At 46.9% G+C, this 21,643-nt stretch overlaps 1 protein-coding gene across 2 annotated transcripts in view; it reads right to left on the bottom strand.

Moving 5' to 3' along the window:
- Positions 1-345: 345 nt before the first annotated feature.
- Positions 346-21,643, bottom strand: part of KLHL26 (kelch like family member 26) — a 25,240-nt gene continuing 3,942 nt past the window's right edge. The window contains exons 2-3 of one of the 2 annotated variants that reach the window (XM_024209833.3): positions 6,855-7,037; positions 346-2,018 (exon numbers count right to left, since the gene is read on the bottom strand). In XM_024209833.3, the coding sequence (XP_024065601.1) occupies positions 437-2,018; positions 6,855-7,037 (1,765 nt within the window). In that variant the 3' untranslated portion in view covers positions 346-436. The remainder of the gene's footprint in view (positions 2,019-6,854; positions 7,038-21,643) is intronic. The other variant, XM_024209834.3, reaches the window with a different exon arrangement.

Genomic DNA, 21,643 nt, shown 5'->3' with positions numbered 1-21,643 from the left:
ACACACCCCAGTGAGCTTTTGGAACTGTGAAACATTAATGAAATCAAATCGGAACTCATCTAAACATCCCACAGTACTTCACACACTCCTGAGCGGTCCCTGCCTGCAATCCATGACCTCGTTAAAAAGATGGGCAGTCAGAGAAATGCATCCTCCCCCCCAAAACAACAACAAAGAGCCTTGTCTAGCTGTAGCATATGTTAAGTCTAACTGGTCGACAAGTGCTTCTGATGGAACACGCTGCCAGAATGCTACATAAGAGGAGGAGGAGATTTCCTGGAGAAGGGAATGCAAGGTATTTTCCTCCTTCCTTCCCCCGCCCTCCCCCCAAAACAAATGAAACACACACCGTTATTTGCAAACAACAAAGAGACAACACACAGTCCTGAGACCATGCAACAAGAGATGAGCTCACAGACAGCACAGTCGCACATGGTTATCTCTGGGTTGTTATTTGTGGTAGTATAACTGGAGCACATGCTATGCCAGCAAAAGACTCTGGGAAATGCAGGTCCCTTTCCCATTCATCCGTTTCCGTGTTATACACTTGCACGATGCTCGTTACATTGTTCAGGTGCCAGTTGTACCCTCCCACAATATAGATCTTCTTTTCTAACAAGCAACAACCAGCTTCTGACTGACCTGCCCGCATAGGGGTCACGGTTGTCCATTGGTCAGTTTCAGGCACATAGTATTCCACAGCCAATACATCAAAACAACGGTCAACATGGTCCATGCGCCCTCCTAGGGCATAAATCCTGGTATTTGCACTGACCATGGCATGCAGGACTCTGGGTTCATTCATTGGGGTTTTAAACTCCCATTGATCAACTGCCGGGTCATAACAATGCAGAGCTTTTTTGTCTTCTACTGATATTCCATATCCACCCGATATGTACAGCTTGCCTCCCACTGTGGCCCCAGCATGCCCCCACGTCCTGCGTTTGAGGGAACACACGTAGGTCCACTCATTCTTCTTGGGACAGTACTTCTCTACGGAGGCCAGGCTCCCCGACCGGTTCCTCCCACCCGTAGCATACACCATGCCGTACAAAACGTTCAGCTGAAATTGTATCCTGCTCTCTTGCATGGCTTGGATGCGCAGCCACTGGTTTAAGTGGGGGTCATAGCGGTAGCAGATATCGACAGCTCCCTCCCCACTGCGGTACTGCAGATGCTGCCCCCCCACAACGTAGACAAAGTTGTCGAGCACAGCCACACAGGCATGGCTGCTGCCCACCTCCATCTCAGTGAGCTCCTTGAATTGACGCACATTGGTGTCCGGCAAGTAATACACTTTGCCGCTCACAGTCCGGTCGTTGTCAGTGTATGGGGTGCCGCCAAAGGTGATGAGGGACAGGATGTCTGAGCGGATGGTGGTTCGAGGAGACTGCATCTCATGCTGGCGGAAGGGCAGGATCTGGTAGTTGAACGCCTCCAGCAAATACTGCCGGCACAAGACGTCTTCCACCATGATGTCCAGGGTCTGCACGCTGTCCACCAACTCGGACGATTTCATGAGTGGGAAGCGAATGTGGCAGAGCACCTGGCTGGCGTTGGCACGGCGGGACTGGTCATACTGCAGCCAGCGGATGGCAGCGTGGAAGAGGTCTATTTCACTGCAGCTCTTCAGCTTATTGCTCTGCAGGAAGAAGACAAGGCGCTCCAGGGGCAGGTGGAGAAAGTCCTCTTCCTCAGAAATCTGAAGGAAGTGCCTAAAGGTGAACGCGTCCACGGATTCCTTCAAGGACGCAAGGCTGAAGGTGGTGGCCATCTGCCCGATATTAAGACACGTTTCAACACTCATCGCAGACTTCAGGAACTCTTCACAGAGCTCCACCACAGGCACCATCTGCAGGAAGACTGCAGCTCCCAGCACATCCTGAATACAATCAAGATCGAGAGTCACTTCAGCGCTATAAGCAAAGTCTATTATGTGTTTCAGTCCTTTTGCGGATACCCCTTTCAGTTCAATCACATCTTGGTTGGTTTCTCTCATCCCTCCTGTGAACATTGCCCTGAAGGTCAAAAACACAAGAGACATTTTTGTTTCCAATGATGCACTATCTACCTTAAGATTTTTGGGGGGAGGGGTTCGGGAGGGGCGGGCTGGTAATCAAAGCACAGCATCTTGAAAGGCCTAACTGCAGAAGAGAAATGGGAGCACGAAATAACAGATACTAAACTTATGCATGGAACATACAAGGAAGGTAAGAATCAAATATTCCAGTTATAAAAAAAATAAGGTCTCAATCCTGCTCCTGCAAAAACCACCAGGGTTAACTGCACACCTAAATTCCTGGTTTGCAAGTGCAAATGGGGATTTTGTGGATGCAATGAGAGTGCACAGATTTCTACAGGCACTGGCATTTGGAGGTTCAATGATGCTTTGGATTTACATGGAGCAGGGCGGTTCAGACAAGGATTTCAGTTTGGCCCACTGTATTGTGTGTGAACTTACTAATGGCTTTAAGATTCTGGACACATGGAGAACTTTGCAATTGGCTGCAAATCTCAATACAAGGATCTGACTTTTCTTGAGTGTAAAATTCCATTTGGTAATCGTGATGGAGAACTGCAGAGAGCACGCTGCTGAGACATCCTGCCGCAAGCTAATGCCCAGCACGCTTTGGCCACGTCCCTTATACACCCGCCGCTCTAGGAGTGCCAGGCATCAGTTGCGGAGTCTTACACTTCACAGAAATATCTGAAACAAGTCTATTAAAGGACCATCAGTGTTTTTACTTGAGGAGGTCGAGAACTACTTAGCTACAAACATTTGCTGCAATTATGTACTTCCCTGCCAGCTACTACTGTTTTTGAGGGCTATTCTCCACTCCCTATGAAACTGCAAGTTTGCAGCATCTTCCAAAAGCTGCCGTTGTATTGCAGGAGGACGGCAGGGGTCTAGCAGGCAGTTAAAAACAATATCTAGTTACAGCACAGCTGTGAGCAAATCAGTTGACCAGGCCTTGCACAGATTAGGCCCTGGATCCCCTCGTCAGGAGGCTTCTAAATTCCACGGGCTATACACGCTGAGCCAAGTGCTGCAGGCAAAGCTAGTAAAGTGGTCTAGCTGTTCTGGGTAAGCAGGGCTGGCTCTAGGCACCAGCAAAACAAGCTGGTGCTTGGGGCGGCACATTTTTAGGGGCGGCATGGCCGGCGCCAGAATGCAGGCCCTGCCGCCCCTAAAAATGTGCCCCGGCCGCCCTAGCTCACCTCCGCCACGGCGCGCGAAACAGCTGATTCGCCTGCCGCTGCTCCCCCTCCCTCCCAGGCTTGAGCGGCCGCGGCGCGAGCTGATTCGCGCGCCGCTGCTCCCCCTCTCTCCCAGGCTTGAGAGCCTGGGGGAGGAGGCAGGGCTGGGGATTTGGGGAAGGGGCGGAGCTGAGGCGGGGCCGGGGGTGGGGTAAGAAAAAAAGGGGGGGGGGGGGCGGCCAAAATTGTTTCTGCTTGGGGCAGCAAAAATCCTAGAGCCGGCCCTGTGGGTGAGGGCTGCATTTCCCAGATTCACGCTCTGTGGGCGCGATAGGGCTCTATCCGCGTATCATTTATAAGTTTACATTAAACTTAGGCACCATTTATGTTCCTTGTGGGGAGCTTGAGTGCAAAGGTTTGTTTTGCGAACACATGCCTCAGCTAGTATTGCCAGAGGGGCGCGGGGAGCAAACGCCTCTCGCAAACAGGTTGCTGGAGAAGCAATGAGGAGCCACTTTCACCAAAACCAGGCTCAGGCTGAATAAAGGTTCAAAAGGTCTGCAATTTAAAAAGGGCTTTTCATGGATATGTGCTTCCCCCCACTTTAGGGCTTCCCACTCCCCAACTGGCCCCCTTTGCCTCCCTCTTCCAAGTGCCACCCTCCTGGATTTGTACATCACCATGGGGCTGCTGCAGGAAGCTGCAGAAACATCAAGGAGCAGCTGCAATCTACACTGCAAGTTAAGCGGTCTCTGCAGCGCCTAGAGGAATACTCACACTACCTTTCATTTAGCTAGTGCGGGGAACAATCGCCGGGAAGACGGGGTGGCACGGCCTTCACCACAAGCCAGCAACCCAAGTACTGCGCCAGGGTCCCTGGCAGGCTAGTACTGAGACGGCAAGCATGTGCTGCCATGTCTTCACTGCTCTGGTTACCCCACTATCCAGATGAAAGCTGGCATGGGCCGGCATGCCCGCACTAGTTACACCTTCGCTTGCAGGGTAGATAGACCCTAAAAGAGCCGGGAAGGGGGAAAGTGCCCCTCCCCAACCTCACAACTATCTGGCAGTTTGGAGGAGTTAGGCTTTCCATGGGGATTTTGTTTGACATGTTCTCCAATGGCCTTTCCTTTGATTTAAAAGGTCTTAACTAGGCGGTCACAGCTACCTAAATTGGGGCACCTTGGAGAGAAGGAAACTGATTTTGTACCTTCAAGGAGTTAGACACAGGAGTAAAATAATGGCTTGGGGACTTCATCAGAGGCAAGGGAGTTGCAATTCCCCTCCCCAAACTGTGCCGAAAGGATTGGTGCAGTCCAGCGTGGGCACACAGACAGCTGAGCGGAGTGGGAAACCTGGCTATAAAATGGGCCTTCCATAGCCCAGTGACCAGTAATACTATTGACTGGTATTGTATGTCCATGCAACCGAAAGGAGCATTATATTACAAGCCCACCACAGAACCATCTCCCAGAGCAGTTTGCTGCTTTCGGTCCACCTGGGATGGATCCGTATTTGTGGGGTAGAGAAGCTGAATGTGAAGAAGGAAATAGGCAGGGGACTGGACTAGATGACCTCTCGAGGTCCTTTCTATGAAATAGTGAAATAATGCAATTCCTGTAAAAGGTGTTATGGTTCTGAAATACAGGCTACAGAAAAGTATGAAAGAGGCATTTATTGCTCTCTCCTCCCCCCACCTTTCTGAATAAAAAACAGGGTATTTTCAAAGGCTAGATTATGCTACCATTGTTCCCCAGGACAGCCCTACTTAACACAACAGAAGTTATAAAAGAAACCTACTAGGCAATTATGGCTGACAGTGAAAACACCCGAGCAGTGGCACTGCATACAGCGTTTATGAATACAAATGGTGCTATTAGCATTTGGTGGAAGATCATCTCCATCGTTAATCGCCTGCCTGTTAGGGAGAGCGAGAAACCTTTAGGGCTCATGATAATGGAAAAAACACAGCTCCTGGATTGGCTAAGAAAACAGACACACAACAAGGCAGCCTGGAGCGGCAGCAAAACGTGGTGGAAAAAAAAAAAATCAAAGAGACGTCCCTGCACACGGTGCTTGGTGTTCTTGGTCATCAGGATCCAGCAGCCAAGCCCCTCAGGCCACGCAGGAGCTGGCACTTCCAGGGACTGCAGACTCCACCTACTGGGCCCTTTGCCCCTTTAGCTCCCATGGTCCAACGGCTGTTCGGCGAGAACTCCAATGAAACTCAGACTCTTTGTGGCACACAGGGATCAAAACACCTGTTGGACCCCCCTTACCCATTAGCATTTGAAACTGCCACCTCCCTGTCAGGACGAGATCCCGCTCTCAAATGCGCTGTAAATTAATAACAGTGTGACAGAGGCTGGAGGGCCCCAGGGTGAGGATGCTAGCTAGTGACTCAGGACGGCTGGGTCCAACGCCCTGCTTTGCCTCAGACTCACTCCAGGTCTGGCCTAGGGCAAGTTAGCTTATTTCTCTGCCTCAGTTCTGCATTGGTACCAGGAGGGTGACAGCCCTGCCTCCCGGGGGTGCTGGAAGGATACATCCAGCCAAACTATGATGCTCAGCTACTCTGGTAACGAGAGATGACGAAGACTGGGACCATTCAGCTTAGAAAAGAGACGCCTAAGAGGGGATATGAGAGAGGTCTATAAAATCATGACTGGTGTGGAAGATGAATAGGGAAGTGTAATTTATCCCTTCCCATAACACAAGAACCAGGGGTCACCGGATGAAATGAACAGGCAGCAGGTTTAAAACAAACAGAAGGCAGTGCTTCTTCATACAACACACAGTCACTCTGGGGAACTCATTGTCAGGGGATGTTGTGAAGGCCAAAAGGGTAACTAGGTTCAAAAAAGAATTAGCTGAATTCCTGGAGGACAGGTCCATCAGTGACTATTAGCCAAGATAGTCAGGGATGTAACCCCATGCTCCAGGTGTCCCTAAACCTGGGAGTGGACGACAGGGGATGGAGCACTCAGTAACTGCCCTGTTCTGTTCATTCCCTCTTGAAGCATTTGGCACTGGTCAGACACAGGATACTGGGCTAGATGGACCACTGGTCTGACCAGGGTGGCCATTCTGATGTTCTTAATGGGGGCCATAACATCTTAGATAAAATAACATGTAACAGTTGAAAATAACGAGCTAGCGTTTGCATTATTGCTACCTAACGTCTCCCCTGGAGGCTCTTGTGGTTGTGGCCACCATCCTTCCAGCTCAGAGCCACTCGATGACCCTCCTTAATCAGCTGAAGGAACAGTCACCGCTGGGTGGCCTGAGGTCTGTTTCCCTCCCTGGCAGGCAGAGAGCACTGCCCATGCAGCCTATGAAAGGAGACCAAGGCCTAGAATTGAATATTGAATAGCTGCTCACGCCGCACACTGACTTCAGTGTGACTAAGGTGCTACTCGGGGCGAGTGAGCAGCCGGCCCTTACTTTCAGGACTTTGGAGCGGAGCCCGGAGCTGGAGCCCGGAGCAGCTCCGGAGCAGTGGAGCTGCAGATTTTTGCCTGGAGTTGGAGCGGAGCCGGAGCACAGCTCCAAAGCCCTGCTTACTTTCACAAACAGCATCCCACCAACTTTCCGAGAGTAAAGGAGGAAAGGCAAAGGAAGAGATGCCTGGTTCTGCTTTCTTGTCAGATTCTCACCTGAAGTAGTCACTGCAGGCAGCCAAGACAACTTTATGAACCTGAAACGCTTCGTTATTTATAGTGAGGATGACATCAAGCAGCTGAGCCTGAGCCCGGAGCGAGGCCAGTCCTTGCAGGAGAGTGGTGCTGTGGCCAGGAGCAGAGAACGTGCATTTCAGGGCGCTGTTCTTGTCAGCCAGGCTAAAAATAGAACAAGAGAAACAGACTGGTTTTTAAATTTAAAAGGTGTGATATACCTATGGAGCTACCTGCTGGGGAAGATGCTGTGATGTAAAGCAGTTGGACAGCAATCGTAGCGGGTTCTCCAGCTCAAATGCAGCGAGGAACATGCTGATGTCCATAGCTTAGCTGTCACTCCCCCAACCCCAGACAGATTTCTGAATTTTTAAATTACATTTTCACATTACTGACAACAAGCTGTCAGCCTGCCGCTGACATGGGCTTCTCGGCTAGCAGATCAGAGCCAGCCTAAAGACCAGCAAACAGGGCCAAGTAATTCACACACACCGCTGGGACCCCACAGTTGTGACTAACTAACAGAGCCCATCCGGACCTCCAGCTCTGGCCTCGACACTGACTGCTCAATCTCCACAGCAGCCCCGGCTGGAGCGGGGCACAAGTCAGTTTGGCATCCTGTACATCCTAAGGCCAGCCCCGCAAACCCCTAATCAGTGCTTCCTTCACACCAGCTTGACCCACATCCCAAGAGGGAATGCAAACTCTGACATTGCCATTTAGTACAAGGCAACATTTGGAATTGCACTGTAACTAGACTCCTCCCCATGTAAACATCTTCTTGGGTTTCTTGAAATATCTTGTGCATGTTCTTCGCTATGGGGAAAATTCTCCCCTCAGATCCACATGCTGGGTCTTGACCCCACTTCCTCACCCGCTACACGTAGGGTTCTCACTGGCAGCTTGAGTTTCCCACACAGACAGGGAGAGCAGAACATCAGAGCCCAGATCCTCCATGCAGCTGGGCAGACAATTACAGTTAAGATGTATATTGTCTAGGCTGAATTTTCAAGCCTGTCTGATGCTGGGCCTGCAAACTTTGAAATCACACCACACTGGGGATGGGGTTCACACATCACTTTTGAGGCCTATTTTCAAATTTGATCCACTGTTCACTTATTCTTGTCATTTTGCTCAACATCCCACACTTCTCTGTCTTTTGGAAAGAACCTCAGTGTTCAAGCCAGGATTTCGATTTGCAGAAATTATTCTTTTTTCGGACTATTGATCATCGAATTTTAATTAGCATTAGGGATGTATAAGTTTAACCAGTAAGCATTAGGCTTATCGTTAACCCCCTGCATGCCGGCTGGAGCAGCCCCGGGCCCAGCCACGCCGGCTGACCGGAGGGATCCCAGCCCCAGGACCCGGCCGTGCTGGCCACAGCAGCTCCAGCCGTGCCGGGGTGACCCCAGCCCCGGCCATGCCGTGCCGGCCAGAGGGACCTGGGCTAACCGGTTAAATGATATCATGTTAATCGTTTGACCAGTTAACTTTTAAAATGATATTTACATCCCTAATTAGCATATTTTGTGGAAGGGGGAGGGAGTGACAGAAGAGTTCCAGATGGGTCCTGTCGAACCTGATGAGTTGCTGACATTGTATTTACACAGTAATCTATGGATGTACGTTCAGTGCATCTTTTACCTGGAGATTAACTGCTGCCAAGCTCATCTGGAGATGCAAGCCATACTATGAGTGCATTTGGTATTCTAACTAAATAGGTGGGGGAGGGATTGGTGCTATTAACATTTATATTGGAGTAGTGCCTAGAGGCCAAACAGGTTGGCCCCCATTGTGCAAGGGGCTGTACAAATATATATGAAATGACAGTCCCTGTTCAAAGAGCTTACAATCTAAAACAAGAGACAGAAGAAGTGGATGGGACAAACAAGCAGGTCAGCTGGGGGGAGGAGAAGACAGGGTAGCAAAATCAGGATGTGCCCAGTTCTTAGCCAATAAGGAGCCGTGAACACAACTTGCCAACTGCCTAGTTGTGATCCGATTACAGTTTCCTGTATGCAGTGCATTATGGCAGCATGAGTTAAGGAAAATCCATCAGAGGTTGGCCAGCATTCTGGTCAGCTGTCATGCTCTGCCCACGAGGCAGCTACCTTAATCAGGAGTGCCACATGCATGTCACTGTGGAGCACTTTGGGGTCCATCAGAGCATTAATGTAAGGTTATATCTGGGGAGCGGTCGAGTGTGGTAGTGTCCCTCTAGGCCGGGTATACGTAATTCACTGTTACAAATCAGCTGCCTACCAGTATGACGAAGTCTTGGTTCATAGAGCTCAATCCAGTTCTGGCATCGGTTTTACTTTAGTGAAAATGTCACTAGCCCCCACCCATTTCTCCTTGTGAGCAGAAATGCACGTAGCTTGTATTAAAATGCCCTTGCCCCCTTCAGTGCCCTTGTCCCCTTCAGTGGCTAAAGATAAATGAGGTTGGAGCACATGAAGCCTTACCCCATCTCTGTACCCTGTGAAATAACTATTGGACCAAGTCCAGTTTAAATGAGAAGCTTAAAAAGAAAGGTTCAGGTAAAACATGGCTTAAAACATCTCCTCTTATTAGCTGTTAATCTTGGAAAGTGAAAATGGAAGAGACTTATTAGGTTACATCTGGTCCCTCCCCCAGGGCAGGATCTCTCATGAATGGAACATTCTTCAGGAGTCTGTCCTGTTCAGTTTTAAACGTCCATCTTCCCGTGGGAGCCTATTCCACCCTATAAAGGCTTGTCTACACACAAGGGCTGCACTGCTTTCACTATACCAATATCGTTCAAGCCACAAAGCTGTGCTAAGTATCAGGGGGTAGCCGTGTTAGTCTGGATCTACAAAAACAACAGGAGTCTGGTGGCACCTTAAAGACTAACAGATTTATTTATAAAGCTGTGCTAGTGCGGCTGCCTGTCTGTCTGTCTGGGAAATCTGCTTTAGCCAAACGCAAGTTTTTCATTAGTCAAAATACAAGTTGTTTGGCTCAACACAGGATTAAACTGGGTGTAATTTAGTGCTCTGATACACAGCTCAGACTAGCTGATCTAATGGCCCTTGGCCTTAAACTCTACGACTCTAACGTGGTACCTGGGACAGCTTTTCCCATCCAGGATGGGGAATGAGCCATTACAGTCTAACTGAACCCCATTAGGGGTTGTACTGGTGTAACGATCTAGGTAAAAAATATCACACCCTGAACCAAAATCAGTAAAGTGGATCAAAATCTGTGTGTGGGGCAGGCCTGAGATCTCACTGTTCACCAGTTCACCCCGTACCAATATTCCTCCTTCATTTAGTTTCAATCCATTACTCCTAGTTATACCCCCTTGCACCATGCTCAACAATTCCTCTGTCTACTTCGTGTTTACACTTTTGGGTGAAAAATGCAAAGGAGCCAACAATTAAAGTCACTTTAGCTCCTTTTGATAAAACACATGAAAAATCCAATGGCATAAGGAGAGTTATTGTTGCCCATTATCAGAGGGGGAGCCGTGTTAGTCTGGATCTGTAAAAGCAGCAAAGAGTCCTGTGGCACCTTATAGACTAACAGACATATTGGAACATGAGCTTTCGTGGGTGAATACATGCATCCGAAGAAGTGGGTATTCACCCACGAAAGCTCATGCTCCAATACGTCTGTAAGTCTATAAGGTGCCACAGGACTCTTTGCTGCATTGTTGCCCATGTTTGCTAGGTTTACTGAAAAGTACCACCCCAAAACTGTCACAAAATAAACTGCTCAAACTGGAAACCCAAAGTCCAACCGAGACAAATAATCACACCCACAGGAAACAGAAGAAGAGGCGCAGAGAAACCAAGGGGCGGGGGGGGGGTGAGGGGGAGAGGCAGGAACAAGCACTGCCTTGTGTCTCACAACACTGCAGTTAGTAAAAGGGGATTTGTGATAAAAACAGGTTAAGCTCAAACCAGCCTGTCTGTCCTACCACAGGGCACAAAATCACGGTGCAATACATTACACTGTGTGGCCTTGCTTCCCGGGCTTTGTGCTACACGAGAAACGAGGCGAGGCAGAAGTTGAATGCCAGAGACTATGAAGCACAAAAGGAAGCCTTGAATATCTGAAAGTGCCTTAGCAAGGCTGTTCGTATCTAATTTGAGATCATCTGCATATACCGTACACTTATCGCTGTAACCGTCTGATAGAGAAGAAACGGCCTCACTGGCTAAAGTAAGGAAGAGTCACCATCTACCACTCTGTGCTTCAGAACATGCCTTCTTCACTGTACAACTGTGCCACGCTATTCACTCGGTCTGCAAAGCTTTGCTCCCTTTTCTCTCGCTCATCCCCCTTTTTAATAAGATAGGATTGGGGGCATTTGGGGATTTTCCTTATTTTATTTCTTCACTCTCAAAGCTGAGCATTATGGCCACCCACTCCCTCTGTTGCAGAGCCTCTCAGAGGACCTACAGAGACCTCTAGAGAAAAGCAAAGTGTTTTTCACCAAGAGCTGAGAATACTGCTTCTGTAGCACTTCAAATTCCTCCCAGTCCAGGGAGCAAGGTGAAGTGGCTGTCTGTATTAACGAGTCAGAATTACCCTGGTGTAAACATTCAACAATAAAAAGCCACATTCACATAAAGCAATAACACTATATTCAATTTACATGGCATCCGAGGGCTTTATACACTAACTTGAAGAGGACCTGAAAGCATTTGCAGGATATGGGCTTTTAACACAGTTGCACTGCTAGGATGATGACTTATAGTTATGTAAGGTTTGTATAATTATTCCCCTTTCCATACAGGAACAGCGGTTCCAGTGTACAGCATCTTTCTACCAGTCTATCTGCAGCCAGTCAGGGGGATTGGATTGGACTGCTTTAATAGACCAGTTCAAACGGTACCGTTTTCTAGTGTAGACAAGCCCTGAGTAGGGTAAGTGCAGATCATTGTATGTGATTGTTTCATGGGCACTGCCCATGCTAGTGGCCAAATGTTCCCATAAACTCTGTGAGAGTCACAGTTCTATTTAGTGAAAGGGACTGGCTGACTCAGAGACAGGTAATGGGATCCAACACCTTTCATCTCTCTGCTGCTCTTTGAAGCCAGCCCAAGCTACAAAGGATTGAAAACAATTACTATGTGATAGCTGTTTCATAGCCCATGGGAAAGGAATTTGGTGGGTCTCAATGGTACACATCACAAAAAACAACCTGAAGAAGAAAAAAAAAAAATCAGATCTGAAGAAGTGCTGTGTGGCTCGAAAGCTTGTCTCCCTCACCAACAGAAGTTGGTCCAATAAAAGATTTGACCTCACACCCCTTGTCTCACAAAAAACAACTGCAGCATTTGGTCTTCTCTATGCTGGGCAAACACATTGTATTAGAAAACATACGTCTTACCTAACAAATGTTTAAAACAGTTTTTTCCCCTTTGTGTGGCCAAGGGTTCTCCTGTTTCAAGACAAATCAGCTGATCGGGGTTAGCCCTAGGAGTTAACATTCATTAGCACATTTTCTAACAGGATGCATTTCCCCAGTATAGGCAAAACTAAACAGCAGTCTCGGGCCTTGTCTATAAAGGGCAAAGGGACCGGCACAGCTCTTCCGGGGTAACTCTCCCACATGGGTGCTATTCCGGAGTAAAGGTCACTTTTATTCCAGAACAGAGAGTCCACAGGGAAGCGATTATGGCAGAACTATTGCAGAGGAGCTTATTCCGCAAAAGTTATGCTGGACAATTTCCCCATGTAGACAAGGCCTCAGAAAAAAAGGCCAAAGACTTAATGGCCCCTGGATACTGAGCTCCACTCTTATCCCTCCACTGTGTCTACACTAGGGACTGTTACCACCACTGCTGGTGCCACTGGGAGCCCTAGAGTACACAGGGTTCTGCAGGCTCCCAGTGGCAGCATGGTCCGGCGTTGATGGCGCTGGCCTGGGACTCAGGAGACTTGGCTCTGCCACTGGTCAGCAAGTCACTTCCTCTCTCTGTGCATCTGTTTCCCCTCCCACCTTTGTCTGTCTGTTTAGACTCAAACTCCTTGGGGCAGGGACTGTCTCATCCTTTGTATAGCACACTGGAGCCCTGACACCAGACAGGGCTTCTAGGCACTACTGTAATTCAAATAAACAACAGCAACAACTGACAGTGCTAAAGACAGGTCTGAGACAAGAGCCCCATCTACCCTAAGGCTGCCACTAGTCCTAACCCTGGGTCGCACCGGAGGGACGGTGTTTGTAAGAGTCCCTATGGTAGAGAAGTCTCTAAAGGTAAGACACTGCAGGGGTGTGAAGAAGCCCGGGTAGGTTTACGTGCATGAAGCTTGCACTGTGGATAAAAAAAAAAAAGGACTTCAGACTCTCAAGCCGTCCATCGGGCAGCGCTAAGCCCACATCAGCGAGGACAGCAAAACTAAAGTGAAGCCGGAGAGACTCACTTGAATTTGCACGCATGGTCTGAATACAAAGGGCCTTCTTTAGGTAGCACGAGAGAGATTTTACTATGGCAGTTCATTTAAATGCCTTCAGTTTCGTGCCTATGTAAAAAGCACATTCAGATTCCAATTTCTAAACTACAATTAGACACTTAAAATCAAAACAAAACAGTCAAACTCCCTCGGATAAGTCAGTGGTAGCCATGGTTACCGTAATATTTCAGATCCTTCGGCTTTATCTCACACGCCCAAACGATAAAGTCGTTGTTTTCAGCAACTCACGCTGACAAATATTACCAAGGAGCAATAAGGCTAAACAGACCACTGAAGAGTTTGCTGATGGATGGAGTCATATCAATAGGTGCTTTGACTTCAAGAAACCACTTCTCTGGCCCCCTTTCCCTCTGCCCAAACCCACTAATCCGGCTCCTTCCGTACTAACATGGAAGGCTTGGAATTTGGAGGAGGAGGGCCGTTAGCTGCTACTCCGCCATGTGGCTCTTAAAAATACCTGGCCCATTAACCTACTTACATGCCCAGCAGCAGCAAGCAGGAATCTGAGTGGCCCACCATCAGAAACAACAATCTACCATCCTCTCCCTGTCCAAATTAACAATAATTACTTAATGATCAGCAGCTAATGAAACATTAACGGAGTGGAGGGGTTGTTTTCCAGAGAAACCCAACCACCTTTAGGAAGCAACATCAATGAATAAAATAAATTTCGCTCATTTCTTTGTTCCCTCCTCCACCTCCTCTCCCTCTTCTCTTTTTGTCCCCTGGCATCTTTGTCTTTCATCATAAACGATCGGAACGAGCATCGAGCTCTGGACTAACGTGTCTGTCCAAGCGTTTCAAACGTGCCCAATGATCTGAATGCCCAAACTGACACCCTTTCAATGGGCCTGATTTTCAGAGGGATCAGCAGTTTCTGAAAAAAACCAGGGTCCTTTAAGGTGCCTCAAAGGGTTACACGGGAAAGTGTTACAAATTCTGTGCCCTGTCTTCACGATACTCCTTACGTGTAATAACCCTGTCTGATACGATAGAGAAAGCCTCCGTGACTGGCTTACATCCTCTGGAGTCATAGTCTGTTAATCCTCCAGATCCAGTCTCTAAATCAAACTGAAGCCAAACAACACGAGTTTAAAACAAGCCAAATACATCCAATCCCAACTACATAAAACGAGATCCTCTTTTAAAATCATGATGTATTATCTGCATCACAGTAGCACCTAGGCCCCAAAATTGGACCCATGTTTTTTCTACCCTTTGTTTTTGGAAAGTTGCCAGGGGACAAAAAGAGAAGAGGGAGAGGAGGTGGAGGAGGGAACAAAGAAATGAGCGAAATTTATTTTATTCATTGATGTTGCTTCCTAAAGGTGGTTGGGTTTCTCTGGAAAACAACCCCTCCACTCCGTTAATGTTTCATTAGCTGCTGATTTCATTTGCCTAATACAATGCCCCCCTGACCACAACTCAGCAAAAGCAGAGGCAAGAGTTACGGCAAACCCGCTTGTGTGCCATACTGAAGTGCAGTAATTCATTCAGATCCCAAACAGGCTTTAACTACGTGGGGGCTCTTGGTTTGATTTTCATTTCCCACACTGCCCCGACAATACTTATAGTTCAAGAGCATGTGCACATGACTGAAATATAGAACCGGGTACCATGGAACACCCTACCTGAATTAATCCATGAGGCCACTGCTTCCGCCTTCAAATCCCTTCTCGAGACCCACCCCTGCTTCCACACCTACCACAAATCAGCGATGGCTAGCTTGTCCCTCTCTCAGAGAGACAATTTTATTAAAAAACAAAACACAACACGCAATACTAACACCCCGTACAGAGCAGGGAAGAACAGTTCCCTCCACTCTGAGTCACTGGGTGAAATTTTCTGCTCCATTATGCAGCAGGTCACACTTCTTGATCACACTTCTCCCTCCCCTTCTGGCCTTAAAAATCTATCAATCTACCCCATGTCTGATGTGTTGGACTCAGCACTTTGTGTGGTAGCTGCCTCCATAACCCTGCCGTGGCATTTTCATTACCCTCGTTCTCCCTTCCCTCATTCCTCCTTTTACCACACTCACTACAACTTATTTCAAAGATAGATTGTGAAGTCTTTGGGTCAGGATAGGTCTCTGTTGCTATATGTCTTTGTAGCGCTTGACTGGGATGTCTGGGCACTACTGCACTATAAGGGTGCGTCTACACTGCCATGAAAAGCCCACAGCAGGCCCATGCCAGCTGACTCAGGCTCATAGGGCTCAGGGGCTGTTTCACTGTGGTGTACATGTCCAGGCTCAGTCCAGAGCCAGGGCTCTAGGACCCTGTGAGGTGGGAGGGTCCCAGAGCTGGGGCTGACATCTACCCTGCAATTAAACAGCCCCTTAGCCCGAGTCAGCTGGCATGGGCCAACCGTGGGAGTCTAATTGCAGCGTTAGACACACCCTAAGTGACAGAGTATCAATTACCTCTGTTACTTACACATACAAAATGTGAAATATAGTAAAAGGGATGGGAATGTAAGGCTCAACTTTCATGGCCCATGGAGTAATTCCCTCCATAAACACCCACCCACCAGATTGGTGCTGCTAACCCACTGCCAATCTGAAGCAAGAGTGGGGAAAACAAAAAACAAACAAAAAAAACACGCCGTCGTTTTGCCTACCAGAGCGTTTTAAACACTGCCACTTTAATGCAAAGACAAGAAATCCGCGTTTGCAGCACTGGCAAGCAACTGCATGAGCACCTGGAATTATAATGCCAGTTCCAAATTCTGTAGGGTCAAATTCTCTTAATATCACTCCTTTCCCGCATTATCTACGACCTTTTCACTTCCAGTCTGGGTAAGGATGTGCCCGTTATAAGCTCTCCTACCGCATTTCTAAAGAGTCTTTGACGGGACATAAACTGGTTCTCCATTACGCATCTTGAACTCCATCTGCTTTGTGTTAACTGAACAGAACAGTCTAAGTCCTCCCTGAGTGCTGCAATGGCTTTCCTTTGGAAAGGTCAGTTCATTTCATTTTCTAGTCTCCTTCTACGAAAGGTCAGCAATTATAGTTAATATAAATTAGAAATGGAAAAAGTCTTCATAGGCCCTCTAGTCCAGTGGTTCTCAACCTAGTTACCACTGTGGGCTGCATATGCAGCTCTCTGTGTGTTATCTGGGCCGCATCCACACAATATATATATACTACCTGTATGGCCCTGAAGTTGTCACATGGGCCACAGCTGTGTGCTGATTGGGCCACAAGCAGCCCTCAGGCTGCAGGTTGAGAACCAGTGCCCTAGTCCAGCGGTTCTCAAACTTCATTGCACCGTGACCCCCTGCTAACAACAAAAATTACTACACGACACCGGGGGGGGGACCAAAGACCGAGCCCGCCCGAGCCCCACCACCTGAATCTTGCTTCCCCGGGTGGGGAGGCCAAAGCTGAAGCCCAAGGGCTTCTGCCCTGGGTAGGGGACCTTAGCTCTGGGCAGTGGGGCTTGGGCTTCAGACCTGCTGGGGCCCAGGGCCAACACCAGCCTTGGCGACCCCATTAAAATGGGATCACAACCCACTTTGGGGTCCCAACCCACAGTTTGTGAACCCCTGCTCTAGTCCTTTGCCCTACTAATGCAGGATTGTCTCTTACAATGCAGTAAATGTTTACTTATAGAGTAACTCACAAGCCTGTAAAGCACTTCCAAAGTTTACTTTCAAACTACATAATCTGAAACCATCAGCCCAGAAGGCTTTAGATGCTGAAAGAAAAAAAAGCACCAATCATTTTTACAGTGACTCAACTACAGCATAAACCTTTATACCAGTATATATTTATGTCTACCATAGCTGGCAGCTAAATCTGTTTTAATAGCTCCTTGTTGCAAATGCACAGAATATAAATCTATGCAAAACTGAATTTTTGAATAGTTCCTAGAGGAAAAAAGTCCCCTAATGGACCAGACTTCACAGTAAAGGTATATTAGGTTACAGCAACATAAATTCAATCCTAGCCTCTCAGTTCAGCCCATAATCTCCCTTTGTACTGGGTTTGCCCTCCTTCTGATACATTTGATCTCTTTCACCCACCTTCTTTAGAAGGAAGGAAAAAAAACAGACCTGTTTGTTCTTGATGTGAAATGAGACACATGCATTTTTTAAGCTGGAGAAAATCGTAGGTCTCTTGCATCCATTCATTCTGCTCTTGGCAGGTGACACCAAAGTATATTATAGGATTCCTGGGTTGTGGGAAATATTTCACATTTTTCCTTTTGTGCAGGCTTCATTTTTATTATTTTGGGGTGGGGGAAATAGGGGAACGGGAGTGTTTGGTTTACTAAAAAAGTTTATACCACTTGCTTCTCTTATTTCCTGTGGTAGATTATTCCAAAGTCACACCTCTTCCCGATACCTTGCTGAGACCCTCCCTAGTGCAGAGTCCCTGAGTGAGAACTGACAATACCCTTTCTCTAGAGTCCAAAAGGATTTTCCCTAGAGCATAACATGACCCTTCCTCTTGTCTTCAAACGCTGCAGTAAAATTCACCCATCCCTCAATCTAATGTGCAGTTCAGGACGCTTCTCCTCCCAGCGGTCTCGCTGTCTCTTCTGTACCCACCTTCTCTGGAGTCGGAATCCTCCTTTAGGACCTGAGCTGTTCCCATTCTTCCAAATGTAGCTATTTATGTATCGTGAACCTCTCCCTCACCCAGATAGAAAGGTCTGGATGCAACAGCCCTTTGCATTCATGAACTCTTAACTGCACGAAAAGCAAGAAGCGTTAACTTCAAAAGACAAGGGTTGGATTTGGGATCAGTTTGGTTTTGTTTTAAAAGTACTAAATTCTTACTGCAGCCTTTTAAACAATCAAAAGGGAAATGATGTAACTGAAAAGCATTGCAAACACATGTGAACAGGCGTGCAGTATGTGTGCACGCATACTTCTTACTATGCAAAACCCAGGCAAATTCAGGATTATAGTGACTCTTCTGTCTGTGCCTTCTAGGTGCCTCAGTACGGCAGCACACAGCCTATGCAAGATCATATGCAGTTCTGAGACCATCTCTGCCTTACTGGGTTAGTATATAGGATGTGTGACCGACGTAGCTGAATTTCCTGGCTTTTAGGAGGTTACTGTGTTATTTTAAAGTGAATAGCATTAACAGCGCAGTTGTAATTCCTCTGCACAGACAAAATTTCCAGCTGTTTGAACAACCCTGCATCACTGAAATGGTATCTGTATGTGTAACTGCAACAAAGGACTGTTTTCATCTGCCTTAGAGAATAAATATTTAATTACCACAACAAATCAAAATAAAGGTCTGTAGGAGGTGCCCTTAAAGCTTCTCCCTCACACTCCGCTGACTGCATATGATGCCCACTATCTCCAGTCAGGACACCTGAACTCTCTCACAAACCCACACTTAAGAAAGCAATAGTGGGATCTAGAGTGGCAGAGCCCTTTATTTCAAAACAACCAACATGCAACGACGCAAGAACAGTTTCTCCGCAGGGCAGGGAACATACTGCTGAAGCTCCATTCTGGATGGGTTATGGGGTCTCCAGAACAAATGACACCACTTCACATAGCACTGTAAATCTTCCAAACGCAGTACAGACATTAACTAGCCTTCCCAGCATCCACGGGAAGCAAATAAGTATTAGTGTCCCTATTTCTAAGGAGGAGGGCTTGGGGGTGGAGAGAGGTGTAGTGACACACCAAGGCTACACAACAAGTCAGTAGCAAAGCTAGGGTTAGAATTCAGAAAGGCCTCTTCCCCAATCCTGGGCTCTAGCCACTAGGCACACTGCCTCCTGACAGCATGATACATGTGTTGACTATTTCTTTTGCAAATGCAGACAGCGTAAGTTGAGAGGGCACACTTGGCCTCCCAAGTGAAGGAATGACACAGTCGTATATGATTAAGAATTGACAGGGAATGCAAGTTACTGAGCACTGTTCTGTAACAACTTGTAGATCATGAGAGTAAAACAAACGCATCCCGTAAACCAGAAAAACTAGCATGTGGCAATCCCACCGCGTACACAATCAAACCTGTATTTACAGCCATGTACTAACTGTGTCACCTGTGCTAGTGGTCCACAAGATCTCCATCCTTGAGAAATTTCCTATCCCCTCTACAGCAAGTCTCACCTTGACGTGGTCATCGGTTTAAATTTCATTGGAGTCACCAGCTAATGCAGCCAGGAAGGGAAGTCTCTTCAGGATTTCAGGATTTTTTCCAAATGTGAAGAATGTCACTTGAACAATTATAAATTTTAACTTGCAAAGACAGGGGTATGGTTTATGTATGTAGTGCTTTAGAATGTATCAACAACAATGCAATTGCAGGTGCCCAAGTTGAAAAGTTCTCTGAATGGTCTTTGCTACCCTGTATTAAGTAGCTGCCTGTTCACAACAATCAAAGGAACTACACATCTTTTAGCAGTGAACAGGTTTTACATATATGTATTTTATACACACACACCAGAAGTATATGAGGTTTTAATGTATACATGGAAGAGCTCCCACCTGAACAGTGCGGCAGAGATCTGGAGCTGGCTTTCTGAATCAACTGTTAATCTTAAATAGCCTTTAAAGGGGACATTATGGTGTCTAGTGAGCCAAAAAATCAGCCCTCCCCGCTTTGCTTCCGTGCCCAGCCTCACAGATGTCACACTGTCCTTCTTCACCACTGGTCTGGCTCCATTATTCCGAGCATAAGGGATTGAAACATACAAAGTGCAGGAGGAGCCTTGTACTTTTCAGTCCCCTGACAGATCACAGGAAGACAAACTGGATGAGCGGAAGGCCAGCACAACACACGCAAGTACGGAGAAACCCAGCACCCTCCATGTGCTGTTGCTAGGCTGCCCAGTAAGAAAGGCTGGGATGTTATCAGTACAGCAGCAATGCTTGATTTTGGGAGGGAACCTATATAAAATATTTGGGATCAGAAAAGCAGTAAGAAATAAATACACCTCTACCTCGATATAACACTGTCCTCGGGAGCCAAAAAATCTTACCATGTTATAGGTGAAACCGCGTTATATCGAACTTGCTTTGATCTGCCGGAGTGCGCAGCCCCCCCCCCCCCCCGAGCACTGCTTTACCGCGTTATATCTGAATTCGCGTTATATCGGGGTACTTTTAAAATAGGCCCCAAAAACAGAGTAACCTGAAAATATCCTATAAACCGTCAATACTTAAATGGTATCAAATGTTTTTCTGCATACAAACAACAGCTGTAGCTGGTCATTTTTGATGGAAACATTTACGTCTTCCTGGATCACTTAACCCCATTCCTATAAATCCCCATTGATAAAGGACATTATTTAAAAAAAAATCAATCTAAATAATCCAAACACCTTCTGAAAATCATGAATAATGACATTTAGGCCTCATTTTCACTAAGAAATTGAGTTGTGTTTAAGCTTTATTTTTGAACAATCGAATTATCAGACACATCAACCTAGAAAAGAGCAAGTCAGTTCAGCATTATGTCAGTAATGTAAATAAATCGGGGGCTCATGTTTACCTGCTAGTTGACACAAAGCTGAATGCAACTTGTCTGTTGCAGCTTTAGATCACCAAACCTGTTAAAAATTGTCATTAAACATGATTACATTTCCTAGTAAAGGAAAACCAAAATTTGCCGCACAGCCAATCATCTTTTAATTAAAACAATTAAGTAAAATTTCACAGTCTCACATGTACCCATCACAAAGTGTATTTATATCACAATTGGGGAAGTGGGGAGAGAATCCTCCAGGAATTTCTGCCCTTACTGCTTCTCCTTCACCCTGCACCACAACCAGAGGCCTGGAAAAAGAACGCTCCAGAGACCATCAACCTTACTCTCAGTGTCAGCCAAACGAAATTGCTAGAACATAAAGATCTGTTGGGGTTTTTAAGGGAGTTTCTTTTTTAAAATACAAATAAAGTGGAATGCATGGAATTGCAGTATTCCTTCATTTCCTATCCCCCATAAAGCTAATTCTAATAACATAAGAACAGCCATACTGGGTCAAACCAACGGGCCATCTAGCCAAGTATCCTGTCTTCCAACAGTGGCTTGTGCCAAATGCATCAGAGGAAATGAACAGAACAGGGCAATTTATCAAGTGATCCATCTCCTGTTGTTCAGTCCCAGCTTCTGGCAGTCAGAAGTTCAGGGTCAACCAGAGCATGCGGTTGCATCCCTGACCATCTTGGCTAATAGCCATTGATGAATCTATTCACCATGAACATATCTAATTCTTTTTTTAACCCAGTTACACTTTTGGCTTTCACAACATCCCCTGGCAATGAGTTCCACAGGTTGACTGTGCATTATATGAATAAGTACTTCCTTATGTTTGTTTTAAACCTGCTGC

Source organism: Terrapene carolina, unplaced genomic scaffold (genome assembly GCF_002925995.2).
Source record: "Terrapene carolina triunguis isolate 2854851 unplaced genomic scaffold, T_m_triunguis-2.0 Scaffold194, whole genome shotgun sequence".
Taxonomy (NCBI): Eukaryota; Metazoa; Chordata; order Testudines; family Emydidae; genus Terrapene; species Terrapene triunguis.
This window is presented reverse-complemented; position numbering and strand designations above follow the sequence as displayed.